Source organism: Schistocerca serialis, chromosome 5, assembly GCF_023864345.2.
Source record: "Schistocerca serialis cubense isolate TAMUIC-IGC-003099 chromosome 5, iqSchSeri2.2, whole genome shotgun sequence".
NCBI lineage: Eukaryota > Metazoa > Arthropoda > Insecta > Orthoptera > Acrididae > Schistocerca > Schistocerca serialis.
Window position 1 is genome coordinate 655428263 of NC_064642.1, and position 26207 is coordinate 655454469.

The 26207-nt window shown below is 48.6% G+C and overlaps 1 protein-coding gene across 1 annotated transcript in view; it reads right to left on the reverse strand.

The window, feature by feature from the left end:
- LOC126481557 (uncharacterized) overlaps window positions 1–26207 on the reverse strand; it is a 69527-nt gene that overhangs the window by 17560 nt on the left and 25760 nt on the right. The window contains exon 2 of the mRNA XM_050105400.1: window positions 8342–8519. Within this exon, the coding sequence (XP_049961357.1) occupies window positions 8342–8519 (178 nt within the window). The remainder of the gene's footprint in view (window positions 1–8341; window positions 8520–26207) is intronic.

Below are 26207 nucleotides of genomic sequence, written 5' to 3' on the forward strand. Positions count from 1 at the left end.
AACACTGGTCGAGAGCTCGTAAACCGCTCAGGGAATCGCTACAGATAACGAAGGACTCACCTGAGCAGGAGCGGATATACTCTAGGGCACGAAAGATGGCGACCAATTCAGCAGTGTAAACGCTGCAGCCATCCTGCAAGGAACGTTGTTCGGAACGGTCCCCTAGAGTGAGCGCATACCCGACACGACCAGCAACCATCGAACCGTCAGTGTAGACAACACCAGAGCCCTGATACGTGGCCAGGATAGAATAAAAGCGGCGGCGGAAGGCCTCTGGAGGGACTGAGTCCTTCGGGCCCTGAGCCAGGTCCAGCCGAAGGCAAGGGCGACGAACACACCATGGGGGTGTATGCAAAGTAGCCCGGAAAGTAGGTGGAACAGTGAAAACCTGAAGCCCAGAGAGAAGCTCTTTGACGCGGACCGCTATTGTACAACCAGACCGGGGCCGACGATCTGGCAGATGGACGACCGATCGCGGGAACAGGAGACGATAATTTGGATGCCCGGGCGAGCTGAGAACATGGGCAGCATAAGTGGCCAGCAAACGTTGGCGTCGGAACCGCAGGGGAGGGACACCTGCCTCCACAAGTAAGCTGTCCACAGGGCTGGTGCGGAAAGCACCAGTGGCAAGGCGTATCCCGCTGTGGAGAATAGGGTCCAGCATCCGCAACGCAGACGGGGATGCTGAGCCATATGCCAGGCACCCATAATCCAGACGGGACTGGATTAACGCCTGGTAGAGCCGTAACAGGGTAGAGCGGTCGGCTCCCCAGCGGGTGTGGCTCAAACATCGCAGTGCATTGAGATGCCGCCAACACGTCTGTTTGAGCTGCCGGATATGAGGCAGCCAAGTCAACCGGGCATCGAAAACCACCCCCAAAAACCTGTGGGTCTCCACCACAGCAAGGAGTTCGTCGGCAAGATAAAGCCGCGGCTCAGGATGGACTGTTCGGCACCGGCAGAAATGCATAACGCAGGTCTTGGCTGCCGAAAACTGAAATCCATGCGCTACAGCCAAAGACTGCGCCTTACGGATAGCGCCCTGTAGCTGACGTTCAACAGCTGCAATGCCAGTAGAGCTGTAATAAAGGCAGAAGTCGTCAGCATACAGGGAAGCGGAGACAGAATTTCCCACGGCCGCAGAAAGCCCGTTAATGGCTATTAAAAACAGACACACACTTAAAACAGAGCCCTGTGGCACACCGTTCTCCTGGACGTGGGAGGAACTATACGAGGCCGCGACTTGCACGCGGAAGGTACGACACGACAGAAAATTGCGGATAAAAATCGGCAGAGGACCCCGAAGACCCCATCCATGGAGCGTAGAAAGAATGTGATGACGCCACGTCGTATCGTACGCCTTCCGCATGTCGAAAAAGACAGCGACCAGGTGCTGATGGCGGGAAAAGGCAGTACGGATGGCCGACTCCAGGCTCACCAGATTGTCGGCGGCGGAGCGGCCTTTACGGAACCCACCCTGAGACGGAGCCAGAAGGCCCCGAGACTCCAGTACCCAATGCAAGCGCCGGCTCACCATCCGTTCAAGCAACTTGCAAAGAACGTTGGTGAGGCTAATGGGACGGTAGCTGTCCACCTCCAGAGGGTTCTTTCCAGGTTTCAAAACGGGAATGACAATGCCTTCCCGCCATTGCGACGGAAACTCCCCCTCGACCCAAAGACGGTTGTAAAGATCGAGAAGGCGCCGCTGGCAGTCCACTGAAAGGTGTGTCAGCATCTGACAGTGGATGCCATCTGGCCCAGGAGCGGTATCAGGGCAAGCAGCGAGGGCACTGCGAAATTCCCACTCACTAAATGGAGCATTGTAAGATTCTGGGTGGTTGGTGCGAAACGAAAGGCTCCGACGTTCCATCCGCTCTTTAATGGAGCGGAAGGCCTGGGGGTAATTTGCAGAAGCGGAACTCATAGCAAAATGCGCTGCTAAGCGATTGGCAATGACGTCGGAGGCAGTACAAACTGCTCCATTCAGTGAGAGCGCAGGGACGCTGGCAGGTGGCCGATAGCCGTAGACGCGTCGAATCTTGGCCCAGACCTGCGAGGGAGTGACATGGAGGCCAATGGTGGACACATACCGCTCCCAGCACTCCTTCTTGCCTTGGCGGATAAGGAGGCGGGCCCGCGCACGCAGCCGTTTGAAGGCGATAAGGTGGTCGAGGGAGGGGTGTCGCTTGTGACGCTGGAGCGCCCGCCGGCGATCTTTAATCGCTTCAGCGATCTCAGGCGACCACCAAGGCACAGCCTTCCGCCGAGGGGACCCACAGGAATGGGGAATGGCAGATTCGGCGGCGGTAACGATGCCGGTGGTGACCGATTGAACCACCGCATCAATGTCATCGGTAGAGAGAGGCTCAAAAGCGGCAGTGGAGGAGAACAAGTCCCAGTCAGCCTTATTCATAGCCCATCTGCTAGGGCGCCCAGAAGAGTGGCGCTGTGGTAGTGACAAAAAGATCGGAAAATGGTCACTACCACACAGGTCGTCATGCACACTCCATTGGACAGACGGTAAGAGGCTATGGCTACAGATTGAAAGGTCAATGGCGGAGTAGGTGCCATGCGCCACACTGAAGTGTGTGAAGGCGCCATCATTTAACAGCGAGAGATCGAGCAGCGACAATAAATGCTCAACGATGGCGCCTCGACCTGTTGCCACTGACCCACCCCACAGAGGGTTATGAGCGTTGAAGTCGCCCAATAGCAAGAAAGGTGGCGGCAATTGGGCGACCAGTGCAGCCAGGACATGCTGCGAGACATCACCATCCGGTGGAATGTAAAGACTGCAGACGGTAACAGCCTGTGGCGTCCACACGCGTACAGCGACAGCCTCTAAAGGCGTCTGGAGAGGGACAGACTCGCTGTGCAGAGTGTGAAGGACATATATGCAGACGCCACCAGACACCCTTTCATAAGCTGCCCGGTTCTTGTAATAACCCCGATAGCCACGGAGGGCAGGGGTTCGCATCGCTGGAAACCAAGTTTCCTGGAGAGCAATGCAGAAGAAAGGGCGAAGGCTGATAAGTTGGCGGAGCTCAGCAAGATGGTGGAAGAAACCGCTGCAGTTCCACTGGAGGATGGTATTGTCCATGGCTGAGAAAGGCGTGACGGGACGGGGAAGGCAGATTACGCCGCTGGGTCACCTGCTGCCTCTGATTGAGCACCCGTGCTAGTGTTATCCATGGCGTCTGAGGGACCGGCGAGTTCTAGGTCCTCAGCGGACGCCAGGATCTCCACCTCATCCTCAGACGCAGAGCTGGAAGGTGGCGGTGGGGTGGCTGCCACCGCGAGTTCCTTGGGCTTAGAGCTCTTCTTCTTTGATTTCTCACGCTGCTCCTTGGGTTTAACTGGCTGGGAGGGCTTCACCGATTCAGTCTCCGGGACTGAGGAGGATCGTGAAGCCCGTCGACCAGCTGATTGCGGGCACTTACGCCACTGGCGGTCGTCAGCCTTCCCACTGGTGGAAACCTGGGAAGGGAGGGACCCGAGGGACCCCTTGCGAGCGTGAGAAGCCGAAGAAGTTGGACACTTCTCCGGCTTAGAAGCAGGGACGGACGTCCCTGATGGGGGGGATGGTGTTGCCCCTGAGGTAGGTGGCGCAGGAGCAACCCGGTGGGTAGAGCCCCCCACTGGCAAGGGGGCAGGAGGAGTCTTACTGGTTATCGAGCTGGCTGCAAGTCGTGAAACTGATGGGGCGAGCACAGGTGTTGTAGCGGCTGCGTAGGATGACGTCATTCGCACGGGATGTAATCGGTCGTATTTCCGCTTGGCCTCAGTATAAGTCAGTCGGTCCAGGGTCTTATATTCCATGATTTTGCGTTCTTTCTGGAAGATGCTGCAGTCTGGCGAGCAAGGCGAATGGTGCTCCCCGCAGTTGACACAGATGGGAGGCGGGGCACATGGAGTATCGGGATGAGACGGGCGTCCGCAATCTCGACATGTGAGGCTGGAAGTACAGCGGGAAGACATATGGCCAAACTTCCAGCACTTGAAGCACCGCATCGGGGGAGGAATATAGGGCCTGACGTCACATCGGTAGACCATCACCTTGACCTTTTCCGGTAACGTATCACCCTCGAAGGCCAAGATGAAGGCACCGGTAGCTATCTGATTTTCCTTCGGACCCCGATGAACGCGCCGGACGAAATGTACACCTCTGCGCTCTAAGTTGGCGCGCAGCTCGTCATCAGACTGCAAAAGAAGGTCCTTATGGTAAATAACTCCCTGGACCATATTTAAACTCTTATGCAGTGTGATCGTAACAGCAACATCCCCCAACTTGTCACAAGCAAGTAACCGTCGTGACTGGGCAGAGGATGCCGTTTGGATCAGGACCGATCCAGAGCGCATTTTTGACAAGCCCTCCACCTCCCCAAACTTGTCCTCTAAATGCTCGACGAAGAACTGAGGCTTTGTTGAGAGAAAAGACTCCCCATCAGCTCTCGTACAAACTAAGAATCGGGGCGAATAAGTGCTACTGCCATCCTGAGATTTACGTTCCTCCCACGGCGTGGCCAGAGAGGGGAACGTCTTCGGATTGTACTTTTCAGCATTAAAGTGAGCCCGAGAACGCTTAGAGACTGCTGGCGGCTGGCCGCCAGCGAGAGATGATGTACCACGCTTCATTGCGGGTCATCCGCCCTGATGCCACCTACTCCGACCAAGGGCCCTCCCCACGGGCGCCACCCAGCCACTGCAAAGGCCACCTGGCAGGATGGCCATTGCCGGGAGTCCCGATGCCCCAGGGAGATGGGCATCTACTCCTTGGCATACGTGGGGAGTGAACGGCGCAGGCATCAGTAGAGCGATCCCTGTGTTGTCAGGGGGCTACAACCAAGAGGGTACATGGCGACCCCACCACAACGGACTGGCTACCGTGCTGGATCTTAGGTGCAAAAATGGCCAAGGTCGTTGTCACAGTTAAAAGAAACACTGCAGAGTGCAGCGTGGTAATCGCCCAAGAGATCGAAAACGAGCGGGACACCATTGCAACGACGAGAAAGACGGCTATAGGTCTAAATGCACGAAGGATACAGTGCACCACGTAAGGTACCCTTCCCCAATTGGCTCGCTCTTCGGAATAATTTAGATAGATGGAGGTCAAACCCGAGAGGGGACCATCACATAAGGCCGAAACGTTGGAGACTCCTTTTAGTCGCCTCTTACGACAGGCAGGAATACCGCGGGCCTATTCTAACCCCCGAACCCGCAGGGGGGTAACTTTCTCACGTAAATCATTTCCATAGGAGACTACCCCATTATCCTTAGGTCCTCTCTTAATGTGGTAAACAAAATGTACTCCACACTGCCCTAGTTTATTGTGTAGTTCTTAGTCTGTTTGTAGCATTAGGTCCCAGTGGAAGTTGAGACCTTCAATCCTCTTGAGTTTGTTATGATGAGAGATGATAACCAAGCTTGTCATAGGCCTGAAGCGCCTTGTCTGATAAAGAGAGATTGTTTTCCCATTTTCTCTATTGCAGCAACTTCTTCAAACCTATCCTCAACATTTCCAACAAAAACAGCAGCTTCATTGCTGCAGAAGATTTTTCCATCAGTTTTGGAGAATACCAAAAATTGAGTGAACTGTCCACCTCCATTTCTCCTTACTTGACTTACATCCCATGGCATGGACAAAGATGGAAATGCCATGCAGTTTTAAGTCTCTATGCTGTAGTCATCTTTGCTGTTTACTGTGATGGCTGTGTTGGCACAGCCACCAGTATGGGTAAGTTTCATCCATTTCATTGCATATCATCCACTGATGCCAGTCACTCCTAGCAGAAGCTCTCCTGGTTGGTGTCACTGTGCCACAGCAAAAGCTACCTTGTTGAGTAACTGTTTCCCAGAGTCCCTGGCCCCAAGCTAGACAGGTACCTATTCTTCAGCATACACTGGGAGCGGGAGGGGTGGGATGGGATGGCTCTCCGAATGGCCCACACTTCTGTGTCATTTAAGGAGATGAAGCTCAAACCCTAAAAGGAGACCGTAACTAATTAAGCCAAAAAAGTCTGAGGCAGAGGTTGTGAAATGATGAGTTAAAAGTGATAGATGGCCCCACTCACTGGCGTGTGACGAGTGCCTCCTCCCGTCAGGTAGACCGCTCGCCTGGTGCAAGTCTTTCGATTCGATGCCACTTCGGCAACTTGCGCGTCGATGGCAATGAAATGATGATGATTAGGACAACGCAACACCCAGTCCCTGAGCGGAGAAAATCTCCGACCCAGCCGGGAATCGAACCCGGGCCCTTAGGATTGACAGTCCGTTGCGCTGACCATTCAGCTACCGGGGACGGACATAGATGTCCTGATAACAGCAGAGTTGCCAGCATAAAGGCTTGACTAGGTACAAGACTCCTTTCAGCTGCATCTTATGACTTAAGCAAAGAATTAATGCAGATCTATGCTAGTCCCCAACATCACAAGGGTGTCTGTGAGGGAAATGGAATAGGGTGTGCTAGGTGGTGCATGGGACAAGTATTGCAGCTGGGTCTTCCGTAGGAGTATGACCCATGTGGTAAGAAGTGTAGTGGCTGTGACATAAGAATGGACAAGGATATTTAGACTGAATGGCTGGTGGTGTGGTGAAAATTGTGCATAGGGTCTTCCTCATTTCTGGACACAGTAAGTAGTCAAAGCCTTGACAAAGGATGTGGTTACATTGTTTGCCTGAGGTAATGATGGGGTTGTTACTTTCCAACTAGTTCATATGGGTAGTTGGTGAGTTAGAAGCATTTGTGGATTGTGCATAGGATATCTGCTAGCAGACTAGGTTTGGAGGGAACTGCCTGTCTGTGTGGCCTAGTAAGATCTTAAACATACTGGGCAAAGGATTGCTGGTCACTGCAGACCCACCATCCTATGGTGGCCAGATTATGTGGGAGTGACTTCAAGTATGGAAAGGGTGATACCTATTAAAACAGAGATAGTGTTGATTGTCATTAGTCTTGATAGGGACAGAGATTTTTATGCAGTCATCAGAGAGGTGTTCAACATTCAGACCAAGTGAAGTGGGTGTTGAGGCTGTGAAAGAATGAAAATACAGTGTCTCGGCCTGGGTCCAGGTCGTGAAGATATCAACAAATCTAAAGTGGACAGGGGTCTGGGATCTTGGGTGGCAGGGAAGGTTTCTTAGTTGGCCCTTATACAGGTTGGCATACCAAGTGCCCAAAGCCATGTTGCAGTTTTGTTAGCATCTCTTCATCTTAAAGAAAGTAGTAGTTATAGCTAAAGATATAGTTTGTCTGGCATACAAGAAATGAGGTAGCAGGTTTGGAGTCAGTAGGTCATTGCAAGAGGTAGTGTTCAATAGCAATACTTAGATAAGTTCACCATAAAGCTCTTCTATTTCTATTTCCTCATCGTGTTATTCTGCAGATGGGATTGCTGCCATCCTTTGCACACCTTCACTTGATACTGTCCTGTGGCATTATTTCTGGGGCAATGCAGATAATGTAAAAAATATGTTCTACCAAAGTGTGCAGTAGGAATATTGTGTGAAGTTGATAACCAAATATCTTCCAGAACTCTCTCCAGGGACCTACAGATTCTTACACTAAAGTGCCTAGACAATATTTCTTATTGGCATTTGTAGAAAAAAAAAAAAAAAAAAAAAAAAAAAAAAAAAAAAAAAAAAAAAAAAAAAAAAAGAGGAGTGAATTTATGACTAACCATGCAGTTCACAATCAGAAAATTAGAGGTAAGAAGACTATGCACCTTTATGTAGGGTTTAGATCTGAATTTTACATTTTGTTTAAAAGTCTATGGCATCTTTTCAGTAAACATTGGGGAGAATATTGAAAATCTCCACATACTCAAAAATGAAGTAAGCGAATACATCACTAACAACAGCTCGCACATATTATCAAAATATCTGCACTGAAGATGTAAATGCTATATAAGTAATGTTTGCATTACACAAGGTTTGACTTAGCCAACACACAGATGACTGATTGCGTTTTGAATAAAGTTAAAGAAATGCTTTGTTTGAAATGTTGAATAAAAACAGCAGCAGAGTCGCAATATACGAGAAGCAGTAGTAGCCAATTCAAAAGCATTTGCTGTTCTCAAAATATACATAAATATATACACTATAATGCAACTGCTGCTGCTGCTCCTGTCAGTACGAGTACATAAGCACTAGTCATAATTCGTTATTGGTTTACTTTACAGAAATAGTCTGCAGTAGCTGCTTCTTTCTACTAGTGCAGAACTTGAATCATTCCACATCCCAGAAGGCTTTCCTTCATGATGGGATTTATGTAACAAATAAGTAAATGAACAAATGAATAAATAACTATTTATGTTGGGAGTCTCCACTTCACACTTTGCTTTACCTGAGTAGTTTGTCTCCATCAAGGACATACTTTTCTCTAAACTGTTGATCGTTAGCAGGAGGAATTTTACAATAAGCACCAAGAACAGTGTTACAATGACACTGTACTGGATGTACCTTGCTAGGATGACTGCCAGGTATTTCAATTTCCTGTTCAGGGCCTAATTTTATCGTTGCATCTGAAACAGAGAAACTGCATAAATTATCTTATAGCTTTAAATAAGAAAATTTAGAAAAGCCATTGTTCATAAAATAAAATTCAGATACAATAATGTGGTTCTCCAATCTTAAATTTACCACTGAAATTAAATTAGTAAAGCTGTCAGCACACGGACAGTACATTTAAGTGCTGAGCGTTCCGAGTTTCTGACGTAGCGTGGAATAGCACATTGTGAAGTCTTTGTACAAATCAATATCTAGCATGTCAGATATTCTGAATGTGCATTTGAACACTGACCAATGAGATGGTAGTATGCCACCTATGTCACATGCATGCTATCTCCCTGCAATACAGAGTCAGAAGGTGCCATATTGGATTTCAATTGAAGCCAAATGCATGTATGCTGTTTCTGAGCACCAGTAAATTGAGGATCTCTCGGAAACCTTTCATTAATTGTACAATTTGTTGTAATAAAATGACAAGAAATGTCATATTCAAGGTTAAAGAATTATTGTATCTTGTGTATTATGAGAGTATGCCATTTCAAGGAAATAGCATATTGATGATCCATCATTCTTGGTATAACTTCAGTTAGTAACACAGCTATGATTAAAGCTTTCAGGAGATGTAACATGCTAGGTACAGTCCTCTCTTACTCCTGATCTATTTTGTGCAGTGATTAGAATCACAGATTTGTAAAGAAAAGTGATGTGTTGGTGGTTCGCATGCCAATACATCCGAATTTTTATTTCTACTAAAATTTGTGTTTAATAGGTTCTGGTACTATTTTTATTAGTTTAATGTAAGTGTAGACTACAATATTCAATGTTATGTAAATATAAGTGCACTCTTTCTGAAGAGTGATTTTGTCCGATTTGCTTAATCTACAGAGTAGCTTGCACTACTTGCAGTCAGATATTTTGCACTTTCTGCTTTTAATGTTGTAAAGACTCTGCTACTGAATAGGAAGAGTGATCAAGTGAGAAGACCTGAAGAGTTTTACTAAAAACTCAGAATGATGAGATAATTTTTGCCTAATTTGGAGAAATATTGTAAAGTTGTATCTCACTATTAGTAACGGAACTTTTCTAAACCACTGTCCTTTGTTGAAGGGACCTGGTACTTTCCTTTTTGCCTTGTAACATCTTCACAGATATTGAAGTTTTTATTTACGTATACTGCAGACAGAATAACTTGACTATTATATAGGCACGGGAGGAAGTGTCCATTTTAATAGAGCAAATACGGGAATTTTAGGCCCACCCATTTCGTAAACAGTGTTAATTATGAGCCAGGTACAGCCAGTAACTGCCACTGGAGTGTATTGTGATCACATATACCAATTTGGGGCCAACATAGCATTTGCAAAAGTTGCATCATTTCTGAGCGTTCAGCAGCATGTTGAACTCAGCACGCTCAATGTTGGTGTTGAGAGGCACAGTCCATGTGTCAGTGGCATAAGAGGGGGGGAAATGGTTGCTCACAAAGTTTACAAATCATAACAGTTAATTTTGTATTATTTTTGTGTTTCGCATATTTTGTTACTGGGTCTACAATCAACATTAACACAAAATATAGACAACCATCTGAGCTATCTACATTAATATACAAAATTAGTAAGTATAGGCACTAGTAAGCTCAAAATAGTGAACTGCATTAAGGCGAATGCACTCACATGGAACACATCCTCTTCCCAACAAACAGTAGTCATCAAAACTTACAGTAAGCAAACATATGGCTAACGAGAACTACGTAATAAAATTCATCTTCCACATGCCTGTGCAGGGCAAAGATAGTTTGTAATGGCAGTCTACTACGAAGTATTCAGTTGCAGAATAAATTTTACATCACCCATAGATAGTCAGCAAGAATAAGAAAAAGGTTGTTACACAGTTCCTGGCCACCACACGTCACACTTCCCTGTATTATACCTTCAACTTTCTGATGGCGTCTTGGCTACAGAGGTCACACTAGATATGTGGGGATTTTTATAACCAGTACTTCCCCTTGTGCTACTGCAATGGAGTAAAACATATACTGGAACCCAGTTTTCCCACCATCTCCCTTCTCTCAGACCACCAAACAAAACAACACAGCATACCACTACATAATGTTCCAAGAAATGGGCCAGAGTGTGTGGCATATTGCCTGTCTTGTGTATGTTAACCCTTGCTAGCTACCCAGTTTTTATACAAGTACCTTGGGAAGGGAACATAAATGCACACTCAGATTTACCCGACTGCGGCTCAAACATGTAGTATAGTGACTAACCACACATCGCTGCGGAAAACAGTTCCCGTTTAAAAAAACATGAGAAATTTACAATTTCCCTGCAGACTTGTTAACTGCAATTTAAATAAAAAATGCATCTTAGTTGTTTACAACAAGTAGGCTATGCAACAAGAAATATTTTTGAACTTAAATTGTTTATTTACTAATACGGGATCTGTTCAAGAAATTCCGAACAGTTGTAATTTCGCGCCAATGGTGTGTGTGAGCGAAATGCGGTTGGGATTCCTGCACACGCATGTGTTTAATGTGTAACTGCCAGAAGTCTCGTTGTTGAACATCTGTTAGTTATTGATCAGAGCTGTATTGAGCAGAACGTCATATAACACAGTCTGCGAATTTCGAGATGGCAGAGTTAGAGGAGCAGCGCGTCTGCATTAAATTTTGCATCAAACTCAAGAAAACCTTTACAGAAACACACCAAAATGCAGAAAGCATATGGCAATGAGTGCTTAAGTCATACTCAAGTGTTACAAATGGTTCACACAATTTAGAAATGGCTGGACAGAAGTTGAAGATGATACCCTTCTGTGTCTACTAATGACAGTCATGCCAGGAACGTCAACAAAATTGTGCGTGTCAATCAAAGACAAACTGTCCAAGATGTTGCAGAAGAATGTAACATTTCAGTTGGATCACGTCATGAAGTCCTGACACAGCATCTTGGAATGCATCATTTTGCCACCAATTTCATCCCACGGCTCATGAGTCAAGACCAGAAAGAATTTTGCCTCTCAATCTGTGAAGAACTTTTGGATTGCACAAATGAGAACAAGATGTTCCTTAAGAGAATCATAACTGGTGGTGAGATGTACGTCTACAGTTATGGCGTTGAGTGCAGTCTTCACAGGTCAAATCTCAAAGCCATGCTGGTAGTTTTCTTTGACTTTGAGGGATTAATTCATGATGGATCCATGGCACAGGAACAAACTGTTAATCGATGGTACTATCGAGACTTGTTGCGACACCTGCGAGAAAATGTGAGAAGGGAACGACCTGAAATGTGGTGAGACAGTTCATGGCTCTTGCATCATGATAATGCAACCACACATTCATCCCTGTTAATGCATGACTGTTGCACAAAAAAATGAAACCACTGTGCTGCCTCATCATCTGTACTCTCCAGACCTTACTCCTGCGGACTTACTTTATTTCCAATGTTGAAAACCCCGGTGAAAGGATGAAGATTTGCAACAATAGACAAGATAAAAGAAAATTCGCAGATTGCAGTTTGCACAATCCACCACGAGGCATAGCAAGACTGCTTCTGGAAGTGGAAATGGCTTTGGGAGCGGTGTTTCAATTGTGAAGAAGAGTATTTCTAAGGAGATCATCCACAATAAGTAAAATATAAACTTAGGAAAATTTTGTGGACAAAGTTCCACAATTTTTTGAACAGATCTCGTACAACTGTATTAATTTTTAGTTATTTCAGCAAATAGGAGGTGTGTGTGTGTGTGTGTGTGTGTGTGTGTGTGTGTGTGTGTGTGTGTGTGTCCTCATTTACTATGAAATTATATATTTCCTTAGTCATTTTGTATAGTTCCCATTGACTATACTAAAGATCAATGAGTTCAATGAGAGATTTTTGTGCAGAGTAGGAGCAATAATGTGATGTCATCTCACGTTGATATGGATATCTCCCAGTGTACACCTTGCCAATGATTCAAAAATACATAAAGTAGTAAAGAAATTTTGAGAAACTGGATCCACGTGCGATTGGTGTTCATATAATAAACTAGCAATAGCACTACCCACATAGTATTCAAAGGGCAACTGTCTCAGGCCAGAAACCCTGCAATTAGAATTAGTATCAGCCCCACACATTAAAAACAGACTACAAGTGTGCCAAGAAAACCAAACTAAGGGAACAGTGTATTTCTTTAATAAAAATGGTCCTTACCCTGACCACTTACACAGAATAGGGAGACACACAACTGCTCTCTGCAGCTGTGGAGAAACAGAACACGTGAACATGTAATGCGCGATTGTAATTTACACCATCAAGAAAGTGGAGTGCAGACTGGGCAATCTGCACTTGAGAGGGGAGGGGTGGGGGGGGGGGGGTAAGTTACTTAACTCTGTTGCCAACAGAATTCCAGAAGCACTGCTTGACAATGGTGAAGATAGGGATACTGATGACTAAGCAAAGACTAATATATCTGGAAACCAAATGCCTCAAAATCAAGGTGGTTTGGGGTACATGTGTGCGAGAAGGTACGAGAAGAACAGAAGCATCAGCAGCAGCATGACAACCTCAAAAAGAAATTCAACAAGGGAACAATGAGGAGGTAAGCTTAATGAGCTTTCTGAGTTCAGAGGGACACCATGATGAATCAGAATGAGTTGCTGATGAGTACACTAATCAACAATGTAATGTGTACATTTGTTCGATTGTTTAAACTGCACAAAAACGTTTAGTAAGATGAATCGCAATGGCAATGTGAAGACCTGAGTGCTGCTGACACACACTTGATCATTTGATAGTAGTATAACATAGGGATAAACACAGTTGTAGTTAACTGCACAGTGAACAGTCTTTAGCAATTCGAAGATTGCAAATTACCATTGTAACAGAATATTGACAGGGGTACTATGATAGTGAGTTTCTTTTATTTTTGCTTCATTCTTCTTATTTTCCTCCATTTCTAATTTTTTCTGTCAATATACACTGGTAAGCTGAAACATTATGACCACTGCCTTCCGCAAAGTTGGATGCTGCCTGGTGACGTTGCAGCCATGTGACGTGCCTATGAAAAGTGTGTAAACGCAGCAAAGACTGATGGTAGTCACCCTAACGAAGATATGGGCTGCAAATGAGGAAATCCTGTGAGGTAAGCGACTTTGTCAAAGCACAGATTATCATCATCATCAACATCATCATCATCATCATCATCATCAAGCAAAGCCTATGAATATCACAGAAACAGCAAAGCTGGTCGAATGTTCACATGCTACTGCCGTGTTCACCTACAGAATTAGGTAGGAGGACCGTGAAACTACATTAGCAGAAAATGTGTGTGCAAAGAATTGCCATATATTCAACAAGCTAGAAGACAGCAAAATGCCTGAGATTTCAAGAATTTTAGAAGCTGAAAAACTTTTGTGTTTGACAATACGTCCAGCAAATGTCAGGCTCTCTTTCCACATTGGGACATCGTCCTGAACACCTTCTGTGCACAATAATCATAATTTAACCACAATGTATTTTGGTTTATGTTGATCTCAGGGAAGACGTGCTGAGCCATCATGCAGCATCTGCCGAAGGAACTCACGGCGAAAATCATGTATCAGCTGAAGGCATGTGCTTATGTTATACTTTAAAGACCGTGTATAAAAAATGCCTGTCATGCTGTCACCACGACTGAGGTGCGAAGTACTTCAATTTTGTTAACAGCAGTTTGGTACTTTTACTACTTCAGAAACCAAATTGTGTCAAGCTGACGAGGTTACATTTGTTCAAGTAACTCAGTCTTTCATGTTTTTATGCATGAACTTATTAGGGCAGAAAAAGAAAACCAACATGGACCCTACCTTTAGTTGAAACTGAAAAATAAGTAAATGTTTCATAAATGCTTCCTCACTGACTGCTTACAGTGTACAACAGAGACTCAAAAATAAATTTAAAAAAATTAAAAGTTGATCATAAAATCTCTGAACAGTTCTCACACATAACAGGAACTGCCCTTTGCAGAGAAAGCACAGAAACATTACTGTGCTTGTCCCCTTGTTGGTAGTTACACTAATTAGCTCTACATAAAATAAAACAAAATTAACCACATACACTCCTGGAAATTGAAATAAGAACACCGTGAATTCATTGTCCCAGGAAGGGGAAACTTTATTGACACATTCCTGGGGTCAGATACATCACATGATCACACTGACAGAACCACAGGCACACAGACACAGGCAACAGAGCATGCACAATGTCGGCACTAGTACAGAGTATATCCACCGTTCGCAGCAATGCAGGCTGCTATTCTCCCATGGAGACGATCGTAGAGATGCTGGATGTAGTCCTGTGGAACGGCTTGCCATGCCATTTCCACCTGGCGCCTCAGTTGGTCCAGCGTTCGTGCTGGACGTGCAGACCGCGTGAGACGACGCTTCATCCAGTCCCAAACATGCTCAATGGGGGACAGATCCGGAGATCTTGCTGGCCAGGGTAGTTGACTTACACCTTCTAGAGCACGTTGGGTGGCACGGGATACATGCGGACGTGCATTGTCCTGTTGGAACACCAAGTTCCCTTGCCGGTCTAGGAATGGTAGAACGATGGGTTCGATGACAGTTTGGATGTACCGTGCACTATTCAGTGTCCCCTCGACGATCACCAGTGGTGTCCGGCCAGTGTAGGAGATCGCTCCCCACACCATGATGCCGGGTGTTGGCCCTGTGTGCCTAGGTCGTATGCAGTCCTGATTGTGGCGCTCACCTGCACGGCGCCAAACACGCATACGACCATCATTGGCACCAAGGCAGAAGCGACTCTCATCGCTGAAGACGACACGTCTCCATTCATCCTTCCATTCACGCCTGTCGCGACACCACTGGAGGCGGCTGCACGATGTTGGGGCGTGAGCGGAAGACGGCCTAACGGTGTGCGGGACCGTAGCCCAGCTTCATGGAGACGGTTGCGAATGGTCCTCGCCGATACCCCAGGAGCAACAGTGTCCCTAATTTGCTGGGAAGTGGCGGTGCGGTCCCCTACGGCACTGCGTAGGATCCTACGGTCTTGGCGTGCATCCGTGCGTCGCTGCGGTCCGGTCCCAGGTCGACGGGCACGTGCACCTTCCGCCGACCACTGGCGACAACATCGATGTACTGTGGAGACCTCATGCCCCACGTGTTGAGCAATTCGGCGGTACGTCCACCCGGCCTCCCGCATGCCCACTATACGCCCTCGCTCATAGTCCGTCAACTGCACATACGGTTCACGTCCACGCTGTCGCGGCATGCTACCAGTATTAAAGACTGCGATGGAGCTCCGTATGCCACGGCAAACTGGCTGACACTGACGGCGGCGGTGCACAAATGCTGCGCAGCTAGCGCCATTCGACGGCCAACACCGCGGTTCCTGGTGTGTCCGCTGTGCCATGCGTGTGATCATTGCTTGTACAGCCCTCTCGCAGTGTCCGGAGCAAGTATGGTGGGTCTGACACACCGGTGTCAATGTGTTCTTTTTTCCATTTCCAGGAGTGTATTTAGGTGACCATATGTTTCACTACCCACAGCCTCACTCAGGTACTGAAGGGTTATTTTACAAAGAGGACATTTCAAAGAACCACAGATGAAGCTGTAGCAATTTGTGTTTAAAAGCTATAGAAACAATTCAGTGCATGGTCAGCAATTATGGTACAACACACACAGCTTCAACAGAAGAAACGCAAAGACAACTGGATGGTGGACTCCAGGTGAATCAAATTATCAGCAATAGTAAAAGATAAGTGCTTTAGCTCTACCCACTGTTCAATGAGCCGAAAGACGGATTGCTAGTTCTCAGACACAGATGCACTAGCATAATTGCTCACAAAATGTTAGGCGATAGTCCCTGGACCAAGATAAACAGCACCACCTAAGGAAATATCTCTTATTTCTGCAGGAGATTGGAAGGCATACAGGCATCTGATCTCTGCCCATACTTGTAATGGCGAGGTATATGATCCAATGGTGGAAACCTACCATTCCCAGGGTTTCTGCTTTCATCGTTTTACGAGGTAGTGAACACGGGCATGGATCCGTTTAAAGGCAATGAGGTGCTCCAGTGAAGAGTGTCACTTATGACAATGGACAGCCAACCTACAATCTCTAATGGCTGCAGCAATCTCTGGAACCCAGCTTGGTACTATCTTCTGATGGTTGGATCCCAAGGAAGAGGGGGTGGTTTGGTTGGTTGCCAAAAGAATTGCTGCCGTTGTATACTGAACAGCAGCATCAATACTGCCTCAAGACGGGGACGACAGCAGAGGTGAACACATCCCAGTCAGCACTATGGAGACCCGATCTGGGCGGGTGTCCAGGGGAGCAACACTGAGGGAGGGACAGAAATATTGGGAAGTGGTCACTGCCACACAGGTCATCATGGACCCTCCAGTTGGTAGATGGTAGACAACCAGGACTGCAAAAGGAGAGATCGATGACTGAATAAGTTCCATATGCCTCACTGAGGTGTGTGAACTGGCACCACAGAGAGGCAAAGATCAAGCCATGCCAGTAAAGATTCCATGTCGTTACCACAACCAGTGAACATTGTACAACCTCACAAAGGATTACAGGCAATGAAGTCACCCAAAACTAGGAAAGTTGGAGATAGCTGACAGTAACGCAGACAGTACATCCTCAGACCCGACATCATCACCATCAGGAGGGAGATAAACATTACATACAGAAAAAGCCTGATGGTTTGTTTTGTTTTAGGGCACAGAGGCAACTAGGGTTGTACTCCCCCATCTCACAACCATAGAACACTAAGAAAAAAAGGAGTTACGAAAGACAAAGTGAAACCCAATCAAAGGAAGAAAGACAGCTAAAAACAGGGACTTGGAGAAAGGTCCATAAAATACACCATGCAGAAATGGAGGTCCTAACTAAAGATTAAATGGCCTTTGCCATATTGCTATGAAGGATAAAAAGTAAACGCAGTCGACAGCTTGCATATTATTCACTAAAACGGCTAGGCGGCAAACATAAATGAGAACATAAGTGAGAACATAAGTGCTTAAAAAAAAAGGGGGGCATTCTCTCAGGAAATTGCGAACCATTGGAGGTTAAGGGCAATGAGCACATAGTGGAGGAGCACCATTTAACAAACAGCGATGGCTAAAAAGACAGTGCCAAATACGCAACCTAGCTAAAACGATGTCCTCTTGGCGAGAAGGCCGAGAGCAGGTTGTCCAAGGCAACGGAAGAGGCTTAATTCCCCGGAGCTGGTTCCCATGAAGGGAGGACCAGTGGTGATGCCAAAGTGTCACCACCAGCTGACAGACAGCAACACAGAGAACATCAGAGGGAGTGGAAGAACCAGCAGGCCGACGTACACAGACTACAGCTTTCCCGTCACACCGATGTGACTAGGAACCCATATAAACATCACAGTGGCTCCATTAAGAGTGAGCAAGTGAAAGCTCTCCTGGACAAATTGCACTAAGCGATGGACAGTGCACAGCACACTTACATTCTGAAGGGCATAGAGGGCAGAGCAGATGACGCAGTTGAAAAGCCTGCCTCCAGATGTGCTGCGTGGCCGGATACAGATTAAAAAGTTCTGTTGAAAATACTGAGCAGCAGTCCAGAACCCAATACCAAAAAAACGTCGGTGCCAACGACTAATGCACACCCGACACCACACCACACTACGTCTGATAGCCATCAGTGCACACAAAGGTACTATTGCGAAGTTCTGTGCGAAGGTCGTGAAACTTACGCCGATAGAGCAAGGCTGGAGTAGTGCCTTTAGGAAGTGAATGGAGGCCAAGGTGAACAGCATGAAGCCAATGTGGTGAAGGGTTCACACCCATCGAGAAAATGAGAGGTAGCGTGAAGTTATGCTGCCAGAGAAGAGAGAAAAGCGAGCTCCAGGAGGTAACAGAGAAGACAGATGGGCCCCCTACTGGCGGTCAGAGGAATCATCTAAAGAGAAGGCATAGGATGGGTGGCCACACATAGCAATCAGCATGCATATATCTGCTGAGGAGAAAGTCATGGTGGTAGTTCGGCAGCTTCAGCATACAGACTCTCAACAGGGCAAGTGTAAAAGGCGCCAGTGGCCAAACAGATGCCACGATGGTAGATAGTATTGAGGCAGCACAAGAGGGATGGATGCGTATATGCATAAACAAGACACTCATGGACTAGTTTTGAATGGACCAGGGACTGGTACAAATAGAGGAGGGTGGTCGAATCTGCTCCCCCGGAAGTACTGCCGAAGACACGTGGGGCACTGAGGGACCGCGTACAGTGGGCTGCCAGGTAAGACACATGAGAGGACCGAGAAAGATTCCCATTGCGCCTGACCACCTGGAATTTCGTATATTCAAAGAACGGTGGAGCAACAGACCCAAGATGTAAGGGCGGCGGAAGAAACCCAATGGGCCACCCAAGTCATACAAATGGTTTTGTCAGTGGAACAGCAAAAGTCATTGTGAATGCTCACTAAATAAAAACAATCGAGACATCACCGAATATGCTGCTCAAGGAGACAAGTCAGTGAACTGCACTAGACTGCAAAATCGTCAACAAAAAGGGAGGCGGAAATGCCTTGTGGGAAACAGGCCATTATAGAATAAATGGCTGTAACAAAGAAGACAATACTAAGCACGGAACCGTCATGCACACTGTTTTCCTGGATAAAGCTGCCTGACGAGGCACAACCCACAAGTATCTCGAAAATTTAGTCATTTAAAGCTTCCTGAAGGAAACATAACACGTGGCCTCGGAAGCCCCAAGTGTAAAGCGTACGGAGGATGCCAATCCTCCAGTCAGTATCTTAGGCTTTCTCCAAGACAAAAAACACGGCCACAGTTGGGTATTTGTGCAGAAAACCATTTATGACTTGGGTTGACAAGGTGATGAGATGGGTCAACCGCAGAATGGTGCCCTCGAAATCCACAGTGTGCAGTGGTTAGTAAATTACGAGACTCGAACCACCATAGCAGCTGGCATGAATAATCACCTTGCAAACAACTGGTGAGAGAAACTGGGCAGTAACTAGAAGGAAGGTTTTTGTCCTTACTGGTTTTTTTTTTTTTTGTTGGGGTTTAAGGGCGCTCAACTACTGAGGTCATTAGCGCCCAGTCACTGTTGTTAGAGCACATGGAATCTAGTAAAACTCAAGGGAATGGGGGGACACCAAAAGGACCTGACAAAGATGCAGATAAAATAAGTAAAAAGGTTAGATGTCTTTGGACAAGCCAGTCAAAGTTATAAAACGCAGAAAACGAGCAGCTGCTCGAGCGTCATCAGCTAAAACAGCTGGTAAAGTAGATGGCAGGGACAGGACAACACGAAATTGACTAAAACGGGGACACGACAATAAAACATGGCGCACTGTTAATGCCTGACCACAAGGGCACTGCGGGGCTGGGTCACCGGAGAGCAGGTAGCGGTGGCTAAACTGGCAATGCCCAATCCGCAACCTGGTCAGAAGGACCTCCTCTCGCTGAGATGCTCGGGAGGATGTTGTCCAAGCAGTTGGGAGCGGTTTTACTGCCCGGAGCTTGTTTCCTTGGAGGGATGACCAAGCATCCCACCACAACGACACAAGCCTCATACATACATCCCCACGAACGTCAGATGACGGGACACAATGGGAGGCTGGCCGAGGCAGTAGGACTGCAAAGGCTCATTCCCAGGCACTCCTACATGTCCGGGAACCCACAGAAAGCTGACAGGAGAACCATTATCAGCAAAAGAATGGAGGGACTGCTGTATCCGTTGAATCAAGGGATGGACCGGATAGGGAGCTCCAAAGCTCTGAAGAGCACTGAGTGAGTCAGAGCAGAGTACATACGATGAATGGCGGTGGCGGCGGGCATACTGAACGGCCTGATGGAGAGCAAAAAGCTCTGCCGTAAAGCTGGAACATTGGTCGAGGAGCCGGTATTTAAAGGTGGCGGCCCCGACGACAAAGGCACAGCCGACACCATCGTCAGTTTTGGAGCCATCGGTGTAAATAAAGGTGTGACCGGCAAGACGAGCACGAAGTTCGACAAACCGTGAGCAATACACTACAGCCGGAGTACCATCCTTTGGGAGTGAGCTGAGGTCGAGATAAATATGAACCGGAGCCTGGAGCCAAGGTGGTGTCGGGCTCTCACCCTCTCTGAAGGTGGTAGGGAGGGCAAAATCCAATTGTCGAAGCAGGCGATGGAAGCGGACTCCGGGGGGCAGCAGGGCAGACACATACAACCCGTAATGACGGTCTAGAGAATCGGCGAAGAAGGACTGGTAAGAGGGGTGGTCGGGCATAGACAACAGTCGGCAGGCATACCGACACAGCAGTACGTCGCGCCGATAGGTCAATGGTAATTCGGCAGCTTCAGCATAAAGACTCTCGACAGGACTAGTGCAGAAGGCTCCGGTCGCAAGATGTATCCCCCGTTGGTGGATGGAGTTGAGCCGGCGTAAGAAGGGATGGCCGAGCGGACGAGTAGACGAAGCTCCCATAATCCAGCTTCGATCGGACTATGGACCGATACAAGCGAAGCAGGACAGTGCGATCCGCTCCCCAAGATGAACCGCTAAGAACTCTGAGGACATTAAGGGAACGTGTACAAATAAGAGACATGTGGAGACCAACACAGTTTCCTGTCCAACGTGAGCCCTAGAAACTTAGTTGTTTCCATGAATGGGAGAACAACGGGATCGAGATGTAAGGATGGCGGAAGGAACGCTTTGTATCGCCAAAAGTTGATACAAACCGTCTTCTCTTCAGAGAACCGGAAGCCATTTGCCACGCTCCATGAGTAGAGGCTGTCTAGACAACTCTGAAGGCAGCGCTCCAGGAGGCATGTTCTCTGGGCACTGCAGTAGATCGCGAAGTCATCGACAAAGAGAGAGCCTGAGACATCATGTGGAATGCAATCCATAATTGGATTGATCGCGATGGCAAAAAGGGCTACGCTCAAGACGGAGCCCTGAGGCACTCCGTTCTCCTGGAGGAAGACGTCGGACAATACGGAACCCACACGTACCCTAAACTTTCGATTCGTTAAAAAGAAATCAATAAAAAGGGGCAGGCGACCGCGTAGGCCCCACCTGTGCATAGTGCGGAGGATACCTCCTCTCCAACAGGTATCATAAGCCTTCTCCAAGTCGAAGAACACGGCTACCATTTGGCGCCTTCGCAAAAAGTTGTTCATGATGAATGTCGACAAGGTCATAAGGTGGTCAGCAGCGGAGCGGCGGCGACGGAAGCCGCATTGGACATTAGTAAGTAGCCGTCGAGATTCAAGAATCCAGACTAACCGAGCATTAACCATGCGCTCCATCACCTTACAGACACAGCTTGTAGGAGAAATGGGGCGGTAACTAGGAGGAAGGTGTCTATCCTTCCCGGGTTTGGGTACAGGAACAACGACGGCGTCACGCCAACACATGGGGACCTGACCTTCGGTCCAGACGCGATTGTAGGTACGAAGAAGGAAGCTTTTACCCGCCCGAGAAAGGTGTGCCAGCATCTGAACGTGAATGGCATCTGGCCCCGGAGCAGAGGACCGGGACAGTGCAAGCGCACGTTCGAGTTCCCACGTAGTAAAGGGGGCATTATAAGTTTCCAGATTCAGCGAGGGGAAGGAAGGTCGCCGAGCCTCTTCTGCCTCTTTCCTGGGAAGGAAGGCAGGGTGGTAATGGGCGGAGCTTGAAGCCTCCGCGAAAAAGCGGCCAAAGGCGTTGGAAACAGCCACAGGATCAACAAGGACCTCATTACCCGAGGTCAGGCCAGGTACCGAGGAGTGGGCCTTAATGCCCGACAGCCGGCGCAGGCCACCCCAAACGACGGAAGAGGGAGTAAAACTGTTAAAGGAGCTGGTGAAAGAGGCCCAACAAGCTTTTTTTGCTGTCTTTGATGACTCTACGGCATTGCACTCGGAGTCGTTTGTATTCAATACAATTCGCCAACATAGGATGGCGGCGAAAGGTGCGTAAAGCACGTCGTCGAGCACGGATAGCGTCCCTACAAGCCTCGTTCCACCAGGGGACGGAAACGCGACGTGAAGAAGAGGTAGTACGAGGAATGGAACGTTCGGCAGCATTGATGATAACAGCTGTGAGGTATTCGACCTGACTGTCACAACTGAGAAAATCGTGGTCCGGAAAGGTCGCCAGGGAGGAGTGAAGTCCCCAGTCAGCTTTCGGTATGTTCCAGCTCGAAGGACATGGGGATGGGGTGTGGTGCAGGAGACGAACGACACAAGGGAAGTGGTCGCTCGAATAGGTGTCAGAAAGGACATACCACTCGAACCGACGGGCAAGAGTGGTAGAACAGATCGAGAGGTCCAAGTGGGAGTAGGTATGAGTAGAGTCTGAGAGGAAAGTCGGGGCGCCGGTATTGAGGCAGACAAGATTGAGATGGTTGAAGACATCCGCCAAGAGTGAGCCTCTTTGACAGGATGCAGGAGAGCCCCAAAGGGGATGATGGGCATTGAAGTCGCCAAACAATAAAAACGGCGGGGGAAGCTGAACGATCAGGTGCATCATGTCAGCCCGACTAACAGCATATGACGGTGGAGTGTAGATGGTACAAACTGAAAAAGTAAAAGCAGAAAGAGTAATATGGACAGTTATTGCTTGGAGTGGGGTGGTCAATTGGATGGGATGGTAATAGACATCGTCCCGAACGAGCAACATGACCCCACCATGAGCTGGGAGACCGTCCACAGGGGTGAGGTCATACCGCTCCGAGGTATAGTGGGTAAAGGCAATACGGTCAGTCGGGCGCAACTTGGTTTCCTGGAGACCAAGGACGAGCGGACAGTGCAGGCGGAGGAGCAGTTGTAATTCCTCCCGATTAAATCGAATACCTGTCATGTTCCAATGTAACAAGGCCATCGCTAGTCAAAAAGTTGGGGGAACGAGACGGGGGAAGACCTGGTCACCTCGACGGCCGCGGAGGGCCAGGTTGCGAGGGAACAACGCTACAACCGGCGGGAGGCGGATCCGGTTGCATCGAGTCGTCGCCAGCTGCGGCTGCTGTCCCTGGTTGTGTAGGAGGGGCAGCATCATTTGCCAACAAGAGGCTAGCTGAGCGCCTGGCAGCAGAGCGTCCCGGCGAAACTGAGGACGGCCGGGAGCACCGACTCACGGATGGAGCGTCAGACGAAACGCGCCGGGGTGGAGAGGGGGAGAGAGACTTCTTCTTGGAGGCCTTCTTGGAAGGCCGAGGAGGCACAGGGATGGTGGGCTGGACCCGAAGAAGGTCCTCACGCGCGGGGTCCGTTTTGGAACGCTGGACCTTGGAAGCTGGGGTCCAGAACGTTTCCCCGATGGACGCCTGAGAAGAGGATCGCTTCTCAGGTGGCGGGGGGAGAGGAGGAGGAGGAGGAGGAGGAGGAGGAGGAGGAGGAGGAGGAGGAAGGGTGGCCCCTGGGGCAGAGGGGGCGGGGGCCACGGGGGAGGAGGATTTGGAAGGGAGGTATTTGGGAGGCGGAGGCAGAGCCCCCTGATGGGCGGAGGAGGCGGAGGGGGAACAGGATAGGGGTGAGGATACCGCGGAAGGAGTGGACACAACTGAGGCAAACGAAGTGGTCAACGGCACGGGATGGAGGCGGTCATACTTCTTCCTGGCCTCAGAATAAGAGAGCCGATCCAAAGTTTTGAGTTCTTGTATCTTCTCCTTCTGATAGGCGGGGCAGTCTGAGGATCTAGGCGAGTGGATGCCAGGACAATTAATGCACCGAGGTGGGGTGCATGTACGTTCCTCACGAAGAGGACGTCCACAATCGCCACAAAGGGGCTCAGCCTCACACCGTGACGACATGTGGCTAAAGCGCAAACACCGAAAACAACGCATAGGAAGCGGGACGTAAGGTCGCACGTCGCACCGGTAGCACATCACCTTTACCTTCTCCGGGAGAACGTCCCCCTCGAAGGCGAGGATAAAGGCCCCGGTGTCGATGCGACGGTCTTTGGGGCCGCGCTGGACTCTACGGACGAAACGTACGCCTCGGCGCTCCAGGTTGGCCCTGAGCTCCTCATCAGATTGTAGCAGGAGGTCACGATGAAAAATAACCCCCTGCGTCCTATTTAGTGCCAGATGCGGGACAATGGACACTGGGATGTCCCCTAGGCGGTCGCACGCCTGGAGCGCCGCCGACTGTGTGGCGGAGGTGGTCTTGATAAGGACGGACCCTGAACGCATCTTGCTGAGAGCCTCGATTTCCCCGAAGATGTCCTCAATGTGCTGAACAAAGAACATGGGCTTGGAGGTGGCGAACGTCCCCCCATCGGTTCGAGAACAGACCAAATAGCGGGGGAAGTACTTCGCCCCAAGCCGGCGGGCCTGTCCCTCCTCCCAGGGAGTGGCCAAGGGGGAAAGGGCAGGAGAACCAGAACTAGAAACGGTACCTTTTCTTTTGAAAGACTCGGCCGCAGAGCGACCTGATACATGTTGACGTTTCATCTGCGAAACGTCCGCCCCGATACCACCCACTCCGACCAGGGGCTCTCCCCAAGGGCGCCACCCAGCCTCAGCTAGGGCCACCTGGCAGGATGACCGTTGCCGGGAGTCCTGATGCCCCAAGGAGACGGGCATCTACTCCTTGGCCGACGTGGGGAGGGTGCAGCTCAGGTATCGGCAGTACGATCCCTGTGTTGTCAGGGGGCTACAACCTAGAGGGTACATGATGACCCCATCACAACGGGCTGGCTGCCGTGCTGGATTTCTGGTGCCATGGAAAGTCCATCAAGATCGCTGGTGCAGATGGGGACGCACTATGGGCGTAACTTGTACAACCCATCAGGCGTTTAGGCCCAATTTGAGGAATAGTGGGTATGGTTACAACGCCGTTACAATGCTGAGTGCCAAGGTCTTAGTGCACTTAGGACCAGTGGTACACCACGTAAGGTGTCCTTCCCCAATAGGCTTGTACTTCTGTAGAATTTTGAAAAATGGAGGTCAAACCCCAAGGGGGACCATCACATGGAAGGCCGAAATGGTTGAAACTCCTTTTAGTCGCCTCTTACGACAGGCAGGAATACCTCGGGCCTATTCTTACCCCAGACCCGCAGAGGAGGTCCTTACTGGGCTTAGGTATAAGCATAACAGTGGCTTCATGCCAGCATCTGGGAAATGTGCCCTCTGCCCAGATGCGACTGTACATATGAAGGAGAAAGTGCTTGTCCCAAAGAGATAGGTGCTGCAACATCTGAATAAAGGCGGCAGTGTAGCACTCATGATTCTGAGAAGCGAAGGGTATCGCCCAAGCTTCCTCCACTCGTTTCTGATAGAGGAAGGCAGGGCGATACTGGGTGTAACTCAAAATCTCCATAAAACAGGTGCTGGAGATAGCAATAGGGTTCACTATGACGTCATCTGCTACAGTCAGGCCGGAAATTGGGGAATCTACCTTGGTCCCAGACAGCCAGAGAGAACGGACCACTTGAGACGGGCAAGCTGGACAGTGCAGAAAGAAAGGTCCAAATGGGAATAGGTGTGCATCGATCTGAAAGGAACATGGTTGTTCTCATGTTAAGACAAATGAGGAGAAGTTATTGAGAATGTCAGTCAAGAGGGCATCTCTGACAGGTTCTGGAAGAACACCAAAGGGGATGGTGCACATTTAAGTTCCAAGTAGCAGAAAAGGGTGGGAGAGATGCCAAAGAAGCTGTAGGAAGTTTGCCCTGGTGAAATCGAATGATGGAGGGATGTAAATGGTACAATGGGAAAATGCCATCCACGTGAGGAAGGAAACAGAACTGT